This window comes from Microtus oregoni, unplaced genomic scaffold, assembly GCF_018167655.1.
Source record: "Microtus oregoni isolate MIOR12 unplaced genomic scaffold, Mior012 000047F_ref0000412, whole genome shotgun sequence".
NCBI classification, from domain to species: domain Eukaryota; kingdom Metazoa; phylum Chordata; class Mammalia; order Rodentia; family Cricetidae; genus Microtus; species Microtus oregoni.
In genome coordinates, this window is record NW_024543221.1 from 6,043,537 (window position 1) to 6,061,500 (window position 17,964).

At 39.7% G+C, this 17,964-nt stretch overlaps 1 protein-coding gene across 9 annotated transcripts in view; it reads right to left on the minus strand.

Annotated features, from left to right (window-relative positions):
- Positions 1-17,713, minus strand: part of Enah (ENAH actin regulator) — a 107,976-nt gene extending 90,263 nt beyond the window's left edge. For all 9 annotated transcript variants that reach the window (XM_041635491.1, XM_041635490.1, XM_041635486.1 and 6 more), the window contains exon 1: positions 17,588-17,713. In XM_041635491.1, the coding sequence (XP_041491425.1) occupies positions 17,588-17,592 (5 nt within the window). In that variant the 5' untranslated portion in view covers positions 17,593-17,713. The remainder of the gene's footprint in view (positions 1-17,587) is intronic.
- Between the last annotated feature and the right edge of the window lie 251 nt (positions 17,714-17,964).

Below are 17,964 nucleotides of genomic sequence, written 5' to 3' on the forward strand. Positions count from 1 at the left end.
GAAAAATAAAATTTGAGAAGTAAACAGCACTGAAAGATAAAATTTAGTAAGAGGCCGGATGTTTAACAGAGAGGACTTTGATTTGAAGCTCAGCTGTCATTTGCCAATGATATGACTTCAGCCAAGTCTCCTAACCTTTCTAAGCCTCAGGTTCCATAATGTAAAAGAACAGTAAGAACACCTGAGAGGTTGCCCGCCTTTCAAGGCCCATCAATAGCAGTTATTTATCAACTGTTTACTTCACCTAAGTGAGGAACAGTAAACCTTGTCATTTACAATTGTTTAACTCACTTGATTTACACCAAGGTAGGCAAATATTATCCCAAAAGTGAAGCTCAGTAATATTCCACTCTATGATCAATAGCGCATCCTATAACAGGCATGTGTTCAATATTCAACTTCCAGGCCTTCAGATAAGAAATTTCATAGCAGATTTGTAGAATAAAAAAATTACTTTCTGGAGCTGGAGGGGATGGCTCAGTAGGTAAAAGTGCTTGCTGAGTAAGTTTGGGAACTTAAATTGAGATCTTAATTAACACACACACTGGATGGCATGGTAACCACCAAAAGCTTGGGAGGAAGATAGAGAATTTGTGGAGCAAACTGGCTAGTCGGTAAGTCAAATCGGTAAGCTCTTGGTTCCATTGAGAGACTCTGTCTCAATATATATGGTGGAAAGTGATCAAGGAAGATCCCTGACATTAATCTCTAGCCTCCACAAATGCATTGAAACACACACACACACACACATACACACACACACACACCAAGAAAGGTGCTATCTTTCAAAGAGTGGTTGCGCATGACTGTAGTCTCAACAGCTGGTAGGCTATGGTGATATTTTATTTGTGATCTAACAAATAAAGCTTGCCTGAAGTCAAAATGCAGAACCAAACCACTAGTTAGCCATAGAGGCAGGCAGTGGTGGTACACACCTTTAATTCCCAGCACTAGAGAGTTAGAAACAGGAAGGGATACGGCTGGGTGGAGAGAGGAATATAAGGCAGGAGACAAGGGCTCAGGAGACGAGAGCTCGAGGCATTCAGCTGCTGTTTCTCTGATCTTTCGGCTTTCACCCCCTAAGATCTGACTGTGGGATTTTAATTAGAATTCATGCTACGGGAGACTGAAGCGGAAGCACAGGTTCGAGGCTAGTTTGGTTAAGCAGCCTGTTAGAGTACAGCTAGTGTGTACCCAGGCCCTACCTTAAAATAAGTTTCATCTTAAAAGACGTCTAAATGTTTCTGCTAACAATTCTTTCAAAGAGATTTATCTTTCACATTTCATTAATACTAAAATTCAAAAGCATGTTTTTTTTTTCCTTCAGATAACTCACGTACTAATAGGCTTATGTCAATTTTTGTTTGCTTCTATTTTCAGGTCTCATGTAGCTGAGACATGCTTGTACGTGTGTGCATGCAGAGTAAAACTGTTGGAAAAGCACTAAAAATCACATTAAATCACAATTTAAAAACCAGGGAATAACTTCTTAGGATATCAGTCATTAAAAAGAAGATAGTATTTCCCCACTGCATAATCTTAGCACTCTTCTTGCCTTCCTTGGGTTGTTTGTTCATTTGGTGGTTTTTTTTTTTTTTGGGGGGGGGGTTACAGTAAGATGGTCTCATTCTGTCGCTCACGCTGTCCTCTTTATAGCAGCAAACCCCCTGCTTCATCCTCCCCAGTGCTACATTTACAGATCTAAGTCAACACACCCAGCAGACTTTTCACTCTTGTTGAAAATAGACTGACCTGTATACCTGAGAGCTTGTTTCTGAACTCTCTTCTATTCATTGGTCTATCTTTATGCCAATACTGGAATATTTTGATCATTGTAGTATTTTAGTAAGATTTTTTAAAATGTGTGTGTGTGTGTGTGTGTGTACAGTATGCATGTGTGGACATTAGACCAAGTGGTCCTAGAGACGAACTCAGGTCATCAGTTTTGGGAGCAAGTGTCTTGACCAGCTGAGTCATCTTGCCAGTCTATTTTAGTAAGATATTTAACTGGACATATAGATCTCCCAATTCTTCTTTTTAAGGTTATTTTGGGTCCCTTAAAATTCCACTATCAATTATGGATTTCAAATACTGTCATTAGGATTTTGATAGGGCTATAGGGTCCAGATGTATATCATTTGGGATATCAATGTTCTCTTAACACTGTGTCTTCATTTACTTAGATTTTTTTTTTATTTCTTCCAGAAAATTCTCAGTCTTACGATACAAATTTTAACTCCTTGATTAAATTTACTTCTTGGTATTTTATTCCTTTAGATATCACTGCAAATGAAAACTGCTCTTAATTTCTCTTTTTTTAAGTGGTTCATCGCTGGTATATAGAAACAAAACTGCTTTTTTGTGTTATCTCAGATCCTCCATCTCTGCATTAATTAGCACTGGTAGCTTTATCCTGACTCTCTGCAGGTATTGTTTAAGACATATACACAAATTTCCTTTTATATCTGTCATGAGACTACTTGTCTAACCAGAGATAGAGATGCATGAGATCAAAGTTGTGACATCCATCCAAATGGGAACTCAGGCTATGACTTAGGAAGTATCTCAGAACAAGACCCTTCTTCATAAACAGGGTCAATATAGAAGGGACACAATGTTAGGCCCTTAATCCTAGATGGTTGGAATTCTTATAAAAGGAAAATGTATCACTGGGCAAGGTGGCACACACTTGTAACACTAGTACTTGAGAAGCTAAAGTACTTGGGCTACATACATATAATGAGACCCTGCCTCAAACAAATAGGAGTATCATGTTAAGAAAGAGACACATAGGAAAAGATAATTATATGACCAGAGAAGCAGAAAGTAAGGTGTTTGTCTACAAGTCAAGGAATCTGAGCAACGACCAGAAGCCAGAAAATGCAAAGAATCCTTATCTAACTTTTTAACAAACTAGGCCTATTCACAAATTTCAGACTCAAGATTCAAAATCAACCTACTCCTTTTCCTAACACCCTCTGGTGTTTGGAGTTGAACCTGGGTTTTGCACATGTGAGACATATATTTTATTACTGAGCAACACCGCAGCATTCAACACCAACTCTTAAGTGTTCCCAGCCTACTGTTCTGCCTTATACAATTCAGATTTACCCCTGCCTCACACACACACAAAAATTCTAAATACACAATCTTCTAAACGGCATGGTAAGTCTCAAAAGTATGGCAATTAATTATTTTTTTTAAATATTTATTTATTTATTATGTATACAATAGTCTGTCTGTATGCCTGAAGGCCAGATGAGGGCGCCAGACATCCTTACAGATGGTTGTGAGCCACCATGTGGTTGCTGGGAATTGAACTCAGGACCTTTGAAAGAGCAGGCAATGCTCCCAACCACTGAGCCATCTCTCCAGCCCTGGCAATTAATTATTAATCCTAATTTACAAAGAAAAGAAATTGAGATTTGGGATAGACAAAAGGTCTCAAAGATAATGTTCTTTCTTTAATTTTTTAAGGTCTGTGCGAGTGCCCACCAGAACACTCTCATGTAGGAAGGTCAGAGGTTAAATGTAGTTTTTTTCTTTTACCACACATGTTCTGGGGGCTGAACCCAGGTCATCAGCGTTGGCAGCAACCATCTTTACCATCAGTAGAGCCATCTTCTGTCCTTTACAGACACAATTCTGTTAATAAACTTGAATACCTGTCCTCCAAGATGGAAAACTTCCATATTTAGAAGAATACATAAAGTTAAAAGATGGGGCTGGAGAGATGGCTCAGTGGTTAAGAGCATTGCCTGCTCTTCCAAAGGTCCTGAGTTCAATTCCCGGCAACCACATGATGGCTCACAACCATCTGTAATGAGGTCTGGTGCCCTCTTCTGGCCTGCAGACATACACAAGACAGAATATTGTATATATAATAAATAAATAAATAAATAAATAAATAAATATTTAAAAAAAAAATAATAAAGTTAAAAGATGGCATTCAGAGGCAAATCCCTTAAAGCAGAAAATGCACTTTACTGAGGCAATACAAAGTAACAGCGACATGAGATCTACCACACAGTAGGTTGACTCTAGTGAATAATATCATACACTTCAAAACAATCAACTTCAAATATACCATCACAGAAATACACCAAGCAAGATGATAGCTAACTGGCTTTATTTAATCATTCCACACCATATGTATCAAACATCCTACTGCACTCTAAAAATGTAATATAACTACGATTCGACAATTAAAAATGCCAAGGACATGCTAAGCAAGGTACTGGGCTCAGTCCTCAGCTCCAAAACTCAAAAATTTTAAATGGAAACAAAACATTGACAATCTATTATAACAATGGTATAAATACAAGAAATTTAAATATCATGTGTAACTGGCACTATTTAGAAGGAAATCAACCACAAATATGTAACAGTTCCAACCTTCATGGTAGCAAGAATTTTTCTTTACACCTCTTGAAAAACAGATGAATATGTCACCCCCTCACTAAGCCAAGTACAAGGGAATGGGTAATTCCCAAGCATATCTTTCTAAGTCATTTTGGGGATTTATCTTATTGGGCTACTCTACTAACTTTGGAATCACAGAGTAGGACTTAGGCCATGATAAAGAAAAATTAGTCTTTAATTATAAAGAGCAACAGAAGACACAGAGAGTTACAAAGGATGAGGCTGAGCTAATAAAGCCTGGAACAGAAAGATCTGACTACTGCAAAGATGACAGATTTGATAAAAATAACAGACCAAGACAATCAATGAATTAGGAACACTGTATCTATGAAAATGTGAGAGGACAAGACAGATAAAAGGGTCTCAACCAGGAGCTTCAGTAGACTCCCAGAATTTGCCAGAAACAAGAAGAATCCTGAAATACCCACTAAAGAACGAACTATTCATAAAAACAAACTCGGCCCCTTTAAATATACCTTCCAAGGCAGCACTGCCTCTGAAGAGGCGCCACCATTTGGACTCACCTCTGCCCAGTCAATCTCTCCATCAGCTATTTTCACTCCACGCCACACAATGCAGACCATCTACAGAGTAAAAGTACAAACCTTTCAAAGACACAATCCTGTAGGTTCCTGGAAACTATTTCTAATCAATGCAACACTCCTGGCAATAATGAAACCAAGGATAGTGACTGAGAGGAGGCATGTAGGGACTTAAGTTCATTCTCTACCCCAACAGAGCTGACAGCGTTACAGGCACGTGGGTATACTCACTAAGCTGTACGCTCACTTGTCAATTTAGCAGTTTTTATTAACTTAAGGTTCTCAGTCTTCCTAGTGCTGTGACCTTTTAGTACAGTTCCTCATGTTGTGGTGTCCCCCAATCATAAAATTATTTCGTTGCTACTTCATAACTGTAATTTCACTGCAGCTGTGATTCATAATGTAAATATTTGATATGTGTCCCCACACACAAGGGGGGTCATGACCCTCAGGTTGAGAAATATTGCCTTAAGAGGTTTAAGTAGGAATGAAGAAAAAACAGTTCTACTGCCTGAAAGACTTACCCAACTTAATTTGAGGCATCGAGATACTATGACCTACATGCTAACATGGTGAAGGTAAGGTGGACATCACAAATGACAAAAGAGCTTTGGGTCTTCAGAAGACAGGGAGTACTCCATTGTGTTAAGTTAGTGTACTCTACCTCTGGACTTCCAATATGAGATAAATTGTTTTTCTCTTTTCTATTGGCTTGTTAGGGTTTCTGTTTTCTTTTGAACCCACTATGGAACCCAGGCCTTGAACTTCAGATCCTCCTGTCTTAGCCTCCTGGGTATGGCCCAAAACGCTCTCAGAATGTTTAATTAGCACTTCGTTACGTGACAACTAACAAAGACCTGATTATTAGGAGGTGAAAAGAAAGTAATCAAAAAAACAAAACAAACTCCTTAGATAAACTAATTAAGTCTTAAGTATTTTAGCAAAAATGGGCTTTATCATATTAGAAAAGCTCACTACAGCACGAAAACTTTGGTTTGTTAATACTTTGCAATTTTGTCAGAAAATATGCAAAAATATTAAAGCAGCCAACATTTGATTCATTATTCTTGCATTCTAACAATATAACATAGTTGCAACCATAATATCAAAGTTTTCATACTTGTGGTTCATTTTTCAAGATTAACTCCAAATAAAGCCATTCCTCCCCATCTCTGCTATGCACTGTTATCTATGAAATGTTCTAGGCTAATTCATTCTACATGGTCTTGTTCTTATACCAATTATTTGAAGAAATTAAAGAGACCCCTTATACATGAAATAGCAAGATAAAATTGTTCACCAAACATCAAATACCAGTTAAAGTTAATTACAAAGAAACCCAAGGGTTTACTCGTAAAAACCAAGGCTCTAGGCAGAGAAACACAAATAGTTCCCCTGTGAACTGGTTAAGAAAAAAACCTAGCTGTCTCTGCCTCTATTTCCTTGCCCACAGAAGTGGAATGACAGTCCCTAGCTTTTAGCTGCTCAAGCAGGATCAATTGAATTCACACGTTAAGTTTTCAGATGGTTAAGTACTCAGTAACATTTTGATACTATTATTTTTTTTAACTCTAAAAAAAAAGAATATAAATGCTAACACTGGAATTAACAAAGAAAAATTTTTCTAAATAAAATATATATGCTTTAAAATAGTAGTACAAAAATGATAAAAACTTAAACAAGACACATGCTGGTAGTCTTAGCACCCTGGAGGTTAAGGGAGAAAGATCCCAACAACTTCGAGACCAACTTGAGTTTCATCAGCCTTGGCTGTTATGAGACTGCCTCTAAAAATTAAAAACATAGCCGGGCGGTGGTGGCGCACGCCTTTAATCCCAGCACTCGGGAGGCAGAGGCAGGCGGATCTCTATGAGTTCGAGGCCAGCCTGGTCTACAAGAGCTAGTTCCAGGACAGACTCCAAAGCTTCAGAGAAGCCCTGTCTTGATAAACAAACAAAAAATATGACTTTACTATCTCAGAGATGCCAAGCTGACAGTCTAAGCCACCTGCGAAAATAGCCTCAGCTAAGGTTAGATCAGACTGGCCTGTGGAGGATTATCCCAACTGTTAACTATGGCAGACAGATCAGCCCACTATGGGTGGCGCCATTTCCTGGGGAAGTGGTCTTGAGCTGTATAAGAAAGCTAAGCAACAGCCTGAGCAAGTGAAGACAATTAGCAGCACTTCTCTCTGGTTTTTTTGCTTCAAGTTCCCGCTTGAGTTCCCTCAATAATAAACAGTAACCTAGAAACTGAAATAATCCTTTCTGTCCATAAACTGCTTCTGGTCAGAGTGTTTAACACAACAACAGAGATAAAACAGAAGACTGGCCAAGGGAACGAAAAACTTAAGATCAGACTTACGGCTCAGTAAACCAATACACTTTATACTGGATTCTGAGGTGGTTTGTTACAGAATAGTTAAGAGATAAAATAGACACAGACTATAAAAGACTAGTATCTTTAAAACATATGAATCATAGTAGAAAAAACTAATCCTGTTGGGGAAATGGCACATGAACAGATACTCAGAAACAGATGCCTAACCTAAGCAAATGAGATATTCGACCTAGTTAGTGCGCACGCACGCACACACACACACACACACACACACACAATTAAGCTAACAGACTGACAAAGATTATGATGAGCTAGCCAGATATGAGGAAACTGAACTCTAACTAAAGTACTAATTGCATAATGTTTATCAAAACATGGTTAATTTAAGGGAAGCAATAGCTTCCTTTGATCTGTTGAGTTTGAGGCCAGCCTGGTCTAGAGTTCTAAGACACCCAGGGCTACACAGAAGTCATGGTAACTTCTATATCCGGTAATTGTTTCATTTAATATTCTCTCAAACACTAATTGCAGAGACCTGCCCTGGGGACTAGGACCAAAGTCAAATTAGAAATGACCTTCATAATTTTGTTTATTAATTTATAGTTTTATTCTAAAACACCACTGAAGGCTTTAGGAGGGGAATAACAATATCTAGTTTCTACTTTAAGATCATTCTGATTGATGAATGGAGAATCAGAGTCGAGTGGAAATGAGGAAACAGTAATTGTTCAAATGAGCTAACAATTAACCAGATTTTCATAGTGTAAGACTGACACGAATAAATGGAGGTGGACATGAGGAGATATCAACTGGATACAGTAAAAGATAAAGAAGTCTGACCATGGAGGTGCATGTTTGTAATCCCAGAACTTCAGAGACAGAAGGATTCAGAGGTCCAGCCTAGCCTGAACTACATGAGACCCAAACTCAAAAAATAAAAGTAAATACTGTTTCTTGACCTTTTTTCTAGAACTTTATCCTGAAATAGAGTCATATATAAACACAGACACACTTACAAGGATGTTCACAGCAGTGCTTTTATTTCTGGAGACAGCTCATGCAACCCAGGCTGGGCTCAATCTCCTGTCCCATCTCCTAAGGGCTGGAACTGAAGGCAGGTGCTATCTCATTTAACAACAGGGAATTTAGTTCAGTTGCCTAGCAAGTACAAAATGCAAGAGCACAGGGCTATGTTTGGTTCCCAGAGCTAAAGAGGGTGAGGATAGGCTCAGAAAAAATAATACAACAAATCTAAAAGCCGTATCTAAGTGATTAAATTAAGTAGACTGATCCATCTACCCAAGGCAAAAAAAAACTACTAGGTAGTCACTTTAAACTTATAAAGATCTGTATTTAATGACAACAGTTAAATGCAAAGGACTAGTGTGTGCATGCTGTGTATTCATTCCACGCACATATGTAGAGGTCAGAGGGCAACTTGTGGTGGTTAGTTCCTTCTACTACATGGGTTCCAGGAATTGACAGGAAGCACCTTTTACTTGCTGGTCCATCCCTCCACCTTCCCATTTTTAAGTAGTGCAGTCTTTACTTATACACACAAACACTGCATATGGAATGTTACAAAAAGCCTAGCTGCCGGGTGTGGTGATGAAGGCCTTTAATACCAGCACTCGGGAGACAGAGGCAGGAGGATCTCTGTTTGTTCAAAGACAGCCTGGTCTACAAAAGGCTCCAGGACAGCTTCAGGATAGCTGGAGGTGGTGCATGTCTTTAATCCCAGCACTTCAAAAGCAGAGCCAGTCAGATCTCTGAGAGTTCAAGACCAGCATGGTTTACAGAGAGAGTTCTAGGACAGCCAGGCTACAACAGAGAAGCCCTGTCTCAAAAAACTAGGAAAGGGCTGGAGAGATGGCTCAGTGGTTAAGAGCATTGCCTGCTCTTCCAAAGGTCCTGAGTTCAATTCCCAGCAACCACATGGTGGCTCACAACCATCTGTAAAGAGGTCTGGCGCCCTCTTCTGGCCTTCAGGCATACACACAGAGACAGAATATTGTATACATAATAAATAAATATTTAAAAAAAAAAAACTAGGAAAAAAAAAAGGGGGGGGGGAGGAAATGACTGCTATGCAAGTATAAAAACCTGAATTTGGATCCCAGAACCCTCTTAACAGTCAACTAACTGCATTGCTGGGAAAACAGTATCAAGTGTATTCCTAAAGCTTATTAGCCAGTCAGCCAGTCAGTCTAGCCAAACAGATAATCTCCTGGTTCAGTGAAATGCCTTGGCTCAAATAAATAAATAAATAAAAATCTTGGAGGAAGACACAAGATTTCTGACGTCCACATGTGAATTACACAGGTGCACAGACACAACAAGTACATCATACATAAATACACAATCCTATTTAGTTGAGTTTCCATCTGAGTGTTTAACATCTTTATACTTCAAAAGTATGTGCAAAATACACTAATGGAAGGAAAAAAGCAATTCAGAAAAATTACCATTAATGTGAACAGTAATTTCTTCACTCTCTAGAAGTAATACAATTATCAAGTAGATTATAAAGAACTATTCTAAATGAACATTAAGATGCAGAAACTCAAAACATTAAAAAAATTGAAGGTGTGTTTGGCGGCACGTACTTTTAATCCCAGCATTCAGGAGGCAGAGGCAAGCAGATCTCTAAGTTTGAGACTAGCCTGGTCCATAGAGTGAGTTTCAGGAAAACCAGGGATACACAGAGAAACCCTATCTTCAAAAACAAAAACAAAACACGTTAAATAGTCACAATTTTGCTTATAACAACCTAACAAAAGGTAAAACTATGGGGGATTGGGGGGGTAATGGCATCTCAGGATTGAGAAACAATACAAACATCTCACCAACACAGGTAACTATGAAACCTTAACAAGAAGACCCACGCCTTCACTGAACCTGAAATCCAACAATCTGGACTCCCCTTAGATTGACCTGAAGACTATTCATTTGACTTATGTTCTTGAGTTCTTTTTCTAAAGCCTTTCCCCTATCAAACTGACAATGACAGACACCAAAAAAGACAGAAAATGAAGACCTTCTAAGGAACAGTAAAAAGGACAGTCATTTTGAATTCACAGCATCATCATTACCAAGAACAGGTATTCCAGCAGGCCTTCTCCACTGGAAAAGTACTCAGTCCTTTTAAAGACGTCACCACAGCTATCTTATTCCCCAAGGACAAAACTCTCATTGGTATCTGAGATTACTGTAAACAGACTCAAGGAAAACACCACTCAGACTAAACAGTTTTCTAAAGAGCCTACAGATGTGCTTCAAGACATTTTATTGGTGGCTTTTATTTACTATTGTTCTTAGAACTTAAATTTTTAAAATATATTTTTGGGGTGGTATGTGTGCCACAGGTACAGAGATTGGAGCACAACCGGCAGAGGTTGTTCTTTCCTTCCACCATGAGGGTCCCAGGCTCCATCAGGCCATCAGGCTGCGTGGAAGGCAGTTTTAGACCTGCTAAGCCATCTCTCCAGTCTGTCACTTTTACTTATAACAAGGAAATTAACTACTGTTTATTTAGCAGTACTTTAAGACTCTATAACTTGCCCAGGCTTCTCAAAGGCACCATTGACAAGATTTCAATCTAAGCACTTGAATAGCCGGCTCCCCAGAAAAGACAGCCCAGTGCTATGTTTTTAGTCTCTCTTCATTAATAAAACATGAAGATGTCAATATTAATTCAAAGTAATAAAAGTATTAGGTATAAATGTAAGAAACAGATGCAATTCTCTTTTGGTATTGTCTATTCCAGTAAAAAATAAATAAATAAATAATATCCTAAGACTATAACTCAGACACAGTAAAATTAACCTTTTTGTAACTTTAAAAAAATTCTCCTTTTAATATATACACAATATATATTCAATTCAACACGTTCACTGTGTCAAAAAGAAGGCATAACATATACCAAACTTCCCATTCCTCCCTCACTCCTGGCAACCTCTAATATACTAATAGTTCAGCAAGGCATCCTTTTGGATCTCGCTTCCTTCTCTTGGCTTATTTCACCAACATGGTGCAATGTATCAATATTTCATTTTTGTTTGTTTTCGAAGACAAGATTCCTCTTTATAGCCGAAGATGTCCTGGAACTCGACCTATAGACTAGGCTGGCCTCAACCTCTGAGAGATCTGCCTGCCTCTGCCTCCGAGTACTAGGATTAAAGGTGTGTGACACCACCACCCGGTCATTCTTCAAATTCTTAACATAAACTTATAAGATGTTAAGACTTCCCTAGAAATAGAGGATTTATTTTGTATGCCAAGTGTTATGCCAGAGCCTTATTTAATTTTCCCAACTCTGTGAAGCAGAACTTACTTCAGTTTTACAGAAGAAATTCTAATCTAAATAAACAGTTCACAAACTACTTAAAAATTAGTTGATAAATGTCAAAACTCGACAGCTAACCCAGAGAGGACTCTGAAGCTGGACTCTTCATAAACCACACCATTTTTACACCGTATCATTTACTTACCACTTAGATACACATACATTGTTTCACATCAGGACTCTTTAGACAAGCTGTATGTTAAAATTCTAACACAGAAACTTCCTAATATAAGTACATTTCTAAAAATCGTAGGTGACTTAGGTATATTAGTTCTCCCAAACATACTTTAATAAATTATTTCTGTTACATTAAAAAAAAAAAGGGCCTAGGGCTGGAGAGATGGCTCAGTGGTTAAGAGCATTGCCTGCTCTTCCAAAGGTCCTGAGTTCCAGCAACCACACAATGGCTCACAACCTTCTGTAATGAGGTCTGGTGCCCTCTTCTGGCCTGCAGACATACACACAGACAGAATATTGTATACCAAATAATAATAATAATAATAATAAAATGCCTATCCATGATTAGTACAAACCTTACACAAATTACCCTCTCCCCCTCAACCCCACCAACACACAAGTATGTTCTGCTATACAGACTGAATTGTGTCCTCTCAATTGTTGAAGTCCTAAACCAGAATGTAACTACATTCGGGGATAGAGCTTTTAGGAGGCAGGTACAGTTAAGTGAGCTCAAGCCAATGAAACTGATGTCTCTGGGAAAAACTCTAGCCACCCCTCCTAACCCCACTAAGATTCCACTCTTCAGCTCTGAGAAAATAAAACTGAAATCTCAAGCACTGGGGAGGGGTGGTGGGGAAGCAAGCAATTCTGCAGGCACAAGTTAAACCAAGAGAGATACATACATGTCTGATGCTCAAATGTTTCAGTCTCTGGTCAGACACTAAAAACCAAAACATTCTTCTATCTGTTAATTTAGTATTTTACAATAAAGTCAAGGAAATACAGTCCAACGAGCTCTGGGGGTAAACAAACCTGAATCTGAGGCTCTGGCTACTTGTGAGCTTTGGTAATAAGTAAGAAACCAGTTCTACATCCATCTTGTAGCAGTGACGCTGGTGGTGCTGATTTTTGTTTAAGTAATTTTATTAGTACTTTCAATCTGCAAATACCACACCACATCCTACCAAAGCTGTACCCAGTACAGTTCTAGAATGTTACAAGGCACTCCAAAACTGTGACTATTACTGTTAGTACGTAAGATTCTAAAAGAATACCAGACAATGTCAAATCCATTTGGATATAGGCAGTATATGCCACGTATTTTACTGGTAACACAAATATGAAAATGGAGAACACTGGGCTAGTGGTATGACTTGGGAAAAGAGTATCAAATCCTTTAGAACCAGGGGGGGGGGCAATTTAGGGACTACTCAGAAGGTATCACAAGGAAGACTCTTGGTTCTTTGTGTTTTTCCGTAAAGCAAAATCCTCAAATCTATATTTGGAGAGACATCTCCTGTGGTTCCTCAACTCAGATCACTTCTTAGGAGTTTTACATCCCCTCAATTCTACCCATTAATTTCAAAGAAGGTGTAGAGGGAGGAGAAAGGAAACAAGGGTTTGAGTATCTTTTTACTAGCTTCCAATCTCCCAATAAAGTTATGCAATAATCTCTTAAACTAAAGTTGTATGTAGAATAAAATATTAAAATAATTAATGTAATTTTCTCTTTACTGGCCAAATGGTGCCTGACTAATTATTTAGCTTATTCCAAATGGATTAATAAGATACCCAAAACCCTGAATACAATATAAAGTTTAATAAATTTTATCTACTTATCCACACTCATATGCAAGGCTTATTCACTTAATACCTATAATATTGATATTCAAAAACACTGAAGATGAGGCTCCTACTTCTAAAATAAGTATCTGTAGAAGAGTCACATACTCAACAGCTGCAAGCACAAATGGAGACCCATGGAAGTAGAGACGACTATTTTCATCCTCTCACAGATATATAACGTGGCACTAAAATCCTGTGAAATAATAGGATTATCTTTTTACCAATATGCTCAATTAGCAAGACAGTTCAGATAACCTGAATTTTCTGTCCCTTGATTGCACTTCTCTCAAGTATGTATTAAATTTATCATTACTATAACTTAAAACAGCAAAACCATAAAAAGTTTCAAAGACCAAACATAAACACAGGAAGAAAGCTGAAAAAAAAAAACCTGTTTCCTCACTTAATCAATATGGCTGGGCATAAAGCAGTTTGATTAGTAGTATTCTTGTAACCGACCACTCTCTGAACTTATATCTCAAGCAAACATTACTAATGAATATATGGCATTCTTCCTCATCAATCCCAGAAATGTTATCAATGCCCTTATCTGCCTATTAGTCACTACCTACTGAACTACATCCACAAAATGTAACCTATTTGGCATCTTTAAATAAGGTCAATGGTAAAGCAAATTACTCTAAAGTTTTGTGCAATTAGTCTAAAATAAGTAAGTTTTTAATCTCAAAACAAAAGAAGCCCACAAAGCATTTATTATTTGATCCTCACAACTCAGTCAAAAATTACCTCTCTATATACTGGGGGGCACAGATGCATTCAGTTGGCAGAATGATTGTCTACTATGCAGCAAGCCCTGCGTAGAATTCCTAGTACAGCATGAAGCTGTGCAGGTCACCAGCATTCTGGTGTTACAGGTGGGGAAAAAAAAAATCAGAATTAAAGTCATCCTCAGTTATAGATTTGCATCTGAGGACAACACACAATACCTAAGACCCTGTCACAAAAAGCAAACTATACACAGTTACATACATAAATACATACTGATAATTACCACTGATTTGTACATATTGTGTGTGAGAGAGAGACAGAGAGAGACAGAGACAGAGAAATTACATGCTTAGCTCAAGGCCACTCAGTAAGCAGTAAATAGCGTTGGTCAATCCTCACAACCCCATTATGCCTTTTTTTACATGAGAAAGTCAGAGTATCTAGTGAGTGTTACAGTAGCCTGGGCCATACAATATGGCTTAAAAATATCAATCCAAAATTTTCTAAGCTCTCCCAAGAGATCAGACTATAATGAGCTAAGTATTCTAAGTCTAACAGACTCTTCTTTCTGTTAAAAAAGGTAAGGTAAATTTTTAAGTGATCAGCTAGTGTTTAAAATTGCAATCCCAAACACACAATTTCGGATCACAAGGAATACGCTTCTGAAGCATCACACAAAACAGAACCAAAAACTCAACAGGCTACTACAAATGCCAGCCTGGTATTTTGGGTCTGTGGCTTTTTTCCCATCAACTCTTCCACGGTCCTGTGTAAATACTAAACCATGTTTTTTGCTGTCCACCTCTAATCAAAATTTCATAACTCTATACACAGCATTTAAATGTGGAGCATGTCTTATGACTTTCAGGAATGTTAAGCATTTAGTTCCCGTCTGTATAAGATTACATTATGTGACAATACATGCTGTTCCTAAAATTAAATCATCTGAGAGATCTTACCACAAATACTCAATACTGCAAGACACTTATTTCTTCCAAATTCTGACCAACTTAAATAGAAATTTCTACTCAATATTCCTATTTCTGGATGGTCCTTGAAACACCAAAACTATCTTTCACATAACTTTAAAAAAAGAACCCCTTAGAAGGTTAACATTTAGTCCTGACAGCATCTGTGATTTACCAAATACTAGCAGAAGTCCTTTCTTAAGCACCAAAGTATCCCAACAACTGCTCCCAGCACTGGAGATTACCTCATATCAAGCCATCCTACCCTCACAGCTACCTAAGTAGCTAACTGCTCCTGCCCAAGCTGAACACACCACCTACCGAACAAAGCCCTTCAAAGTGAAAAACTAGCTGATCCTCTTTTCTGCTCTTAAATTATTCAAAATCAGCCTACAAAGAATTACTGTAGACTGCTCAAACATCTTAGACCTCGGAGGATGTTCATGCTACTGGAAATACTGCAGTGTGATCTCTCCATCTCTATTACTACTAAGAAGTATAGTAAGAAAACAGCTTAAAAAACAAGTTACATTTTACTGGAAACTAGAACTTGTAAGTCCAGATATAATTTACCCAAGACAGACAATGTACAGTATAAGTTTTACCAAAAACTTCAATGTATTTTGTTCAAAATCTTTCAGATAGCTTAAATCTTTATTTTTAATGCTAAGAAAATTACTCCAAGTCTGAAAAAGCAGTGTACTAACGTGTTCTACGAGACCTCTACAGCATTAAGTCACTAAAGTAGAAATCAACAGTGTGTAATATTACATGACAGAGCAGTCATGGATTTTGTTAACAGCTCCTGAATTTTCAAGGCTACTAAGCTTAAGAAAAATGTACAAAAATATAGCTGAAGTTTCTCATCTTGCATTTTACAAAGATCAATCTTGGTTTCTGGTTTGTATGCCATAATTACTTTTTAAACATTTGAAATAGCTTGTGTGAAATCACTAAGGAAAAGAAAGAGGTCAGTTAGCATTAAGCAAAAATCTAAGACTAACATAAATAAAGATATGACACTCGGAGTTGGGAAAATTCACAGTAACCTTAAGTGAACACAACACAAAAAATACTTAAAAGTGACCTGGGACTATGTTCAACCCTGATTTGGGGTGGGGAGTGGGAGGAATATAAAAACTAAAGTTGAAAGCGGAACCTACTTAAAAATAAGGGGAAAAAATCCCAATGACATAACATTTTCATGCCAAAAAGAAGGAAATTCATAATTGTATCATTCAAATCTCATGGCATTACATTATAAAGGTCTTGGCAAGGGCTGGCCATTAATCTTTAACACAAAGGAGCTTCAAATCCAAATGAACTGAGAGACTATCTCCAGAGAAAGACGTGGAGTAGTTTACTTCGTCCACAATTGTTTAACCTAAAAGAAGGAAGGCCTTTAAGGATGATAACGCAAAATGGATCAGCCTCCGGTCTACGAAGGCCCAGATCTCACCAAGTCTTGCACCAATCCAGAACCAGGAGGTTATGGACACAAAACAAGCTTAGGAAAGGCTTGGGGCGCGGGGGGGTGGGGGGGTCCCCTCCAATGAATGACACACCACATCATGGTTTATTCTCCTACACAATCGGAGAAAAAAAAAACCCGAGAAATAACACACCATATGTTTCATCGTATCAATCAAAAAGAAAAAAAGCATTTCACGACGGTCCAGCCAATTCTTTCCTTAGGGGCTGAAAGGAGAAACTGTTGTATTGATTACAGAGGAAGGGAAAAGCCGCTTACTGCTGCAATGCAACACAGCCTGCTACAGAACGGGAGAGAAGGGCTTTCCAAACAAAACCCTCCCCCGCCCGGGCTTACAACCCTCAAACAACTTGTCCCAGCCTTTCGCGGTCCCCCGCCAGTGCAAACCTAGTAAATTCCCTCCCTTCCCCCACCATCGGGAAATTTTACCTTTCCCCGCTCCTCTGCTTACCCCTACCAGAGGCACTTCATTCCCCGCAGAGATTTCAGACCTCTCAAACTTTCCTCCCCCACCCCCCTTTTTTTAATTAAACACTAGAGCTTTGTCCTAAAAGTGCTGGGAATTTTTACATCTACACGGAAAATACCTGTTCCTCGGCAACAAGCACGCTACGGATCTCGAGCCCCTCCCCATCTCCTGGGTTTCGCTAGCTGAGGCTGGGGGAGGGAGGAGGGAGCAGGCGAATTAAACTGAGGAAGGGGAATCCTGGGTGAAAGAAGAGCATCTGAGGGAACACGAAGGACCCCCTCCCCCAAATCTGAGAGCTTGGGTAGCGGGGGACGGGAGGGGACGGGAGGGGGGGGCGGGAGGAGAAACCCTAAAGGGACAAAAGGGAGCAGGGAAGAGCCGGGAGAGCCGGCGCCGCGGGCCGGGGGCAGGCGGGTCCGCGCAGAGCGGTCGCGGCGCCGCGGCACAATGGCTGGCGGCCCGCGCGCCCCTCACCTCATGGTGCCGGCGGCGCCGAGGCTTCCCCGGCGCGGGAGACGCCGAGCGGAGGGTCTCTCTTCAGGCGGGGAGGCGGACGCCGCGGGGACGCGCGAGCAGAGGCGGCTCCGGCTCGGGCGACCGGGCTACACCATCTCCGCGCGCAGAGGCGAGGCGCCGGCCGGCCGGCCCGCCGAGCGCGAGCGACCACGGGCTGAGGAGGGGGGCGCAGGGGCCGAGGCGCCGAGTAGGGTCCCCGGCGGCCGCCGCCTCCTCCCCGTCGAGCCTCAACCTTCGCCTCAGACGGGAGCCGCCGGGGCCGCGCGCCCGTCCGTCCGTCCGCCCGCCCGTCCGTCCGCGCCACAGGCCGCTCCGAGTGCGTCGCCGCCGCCGCC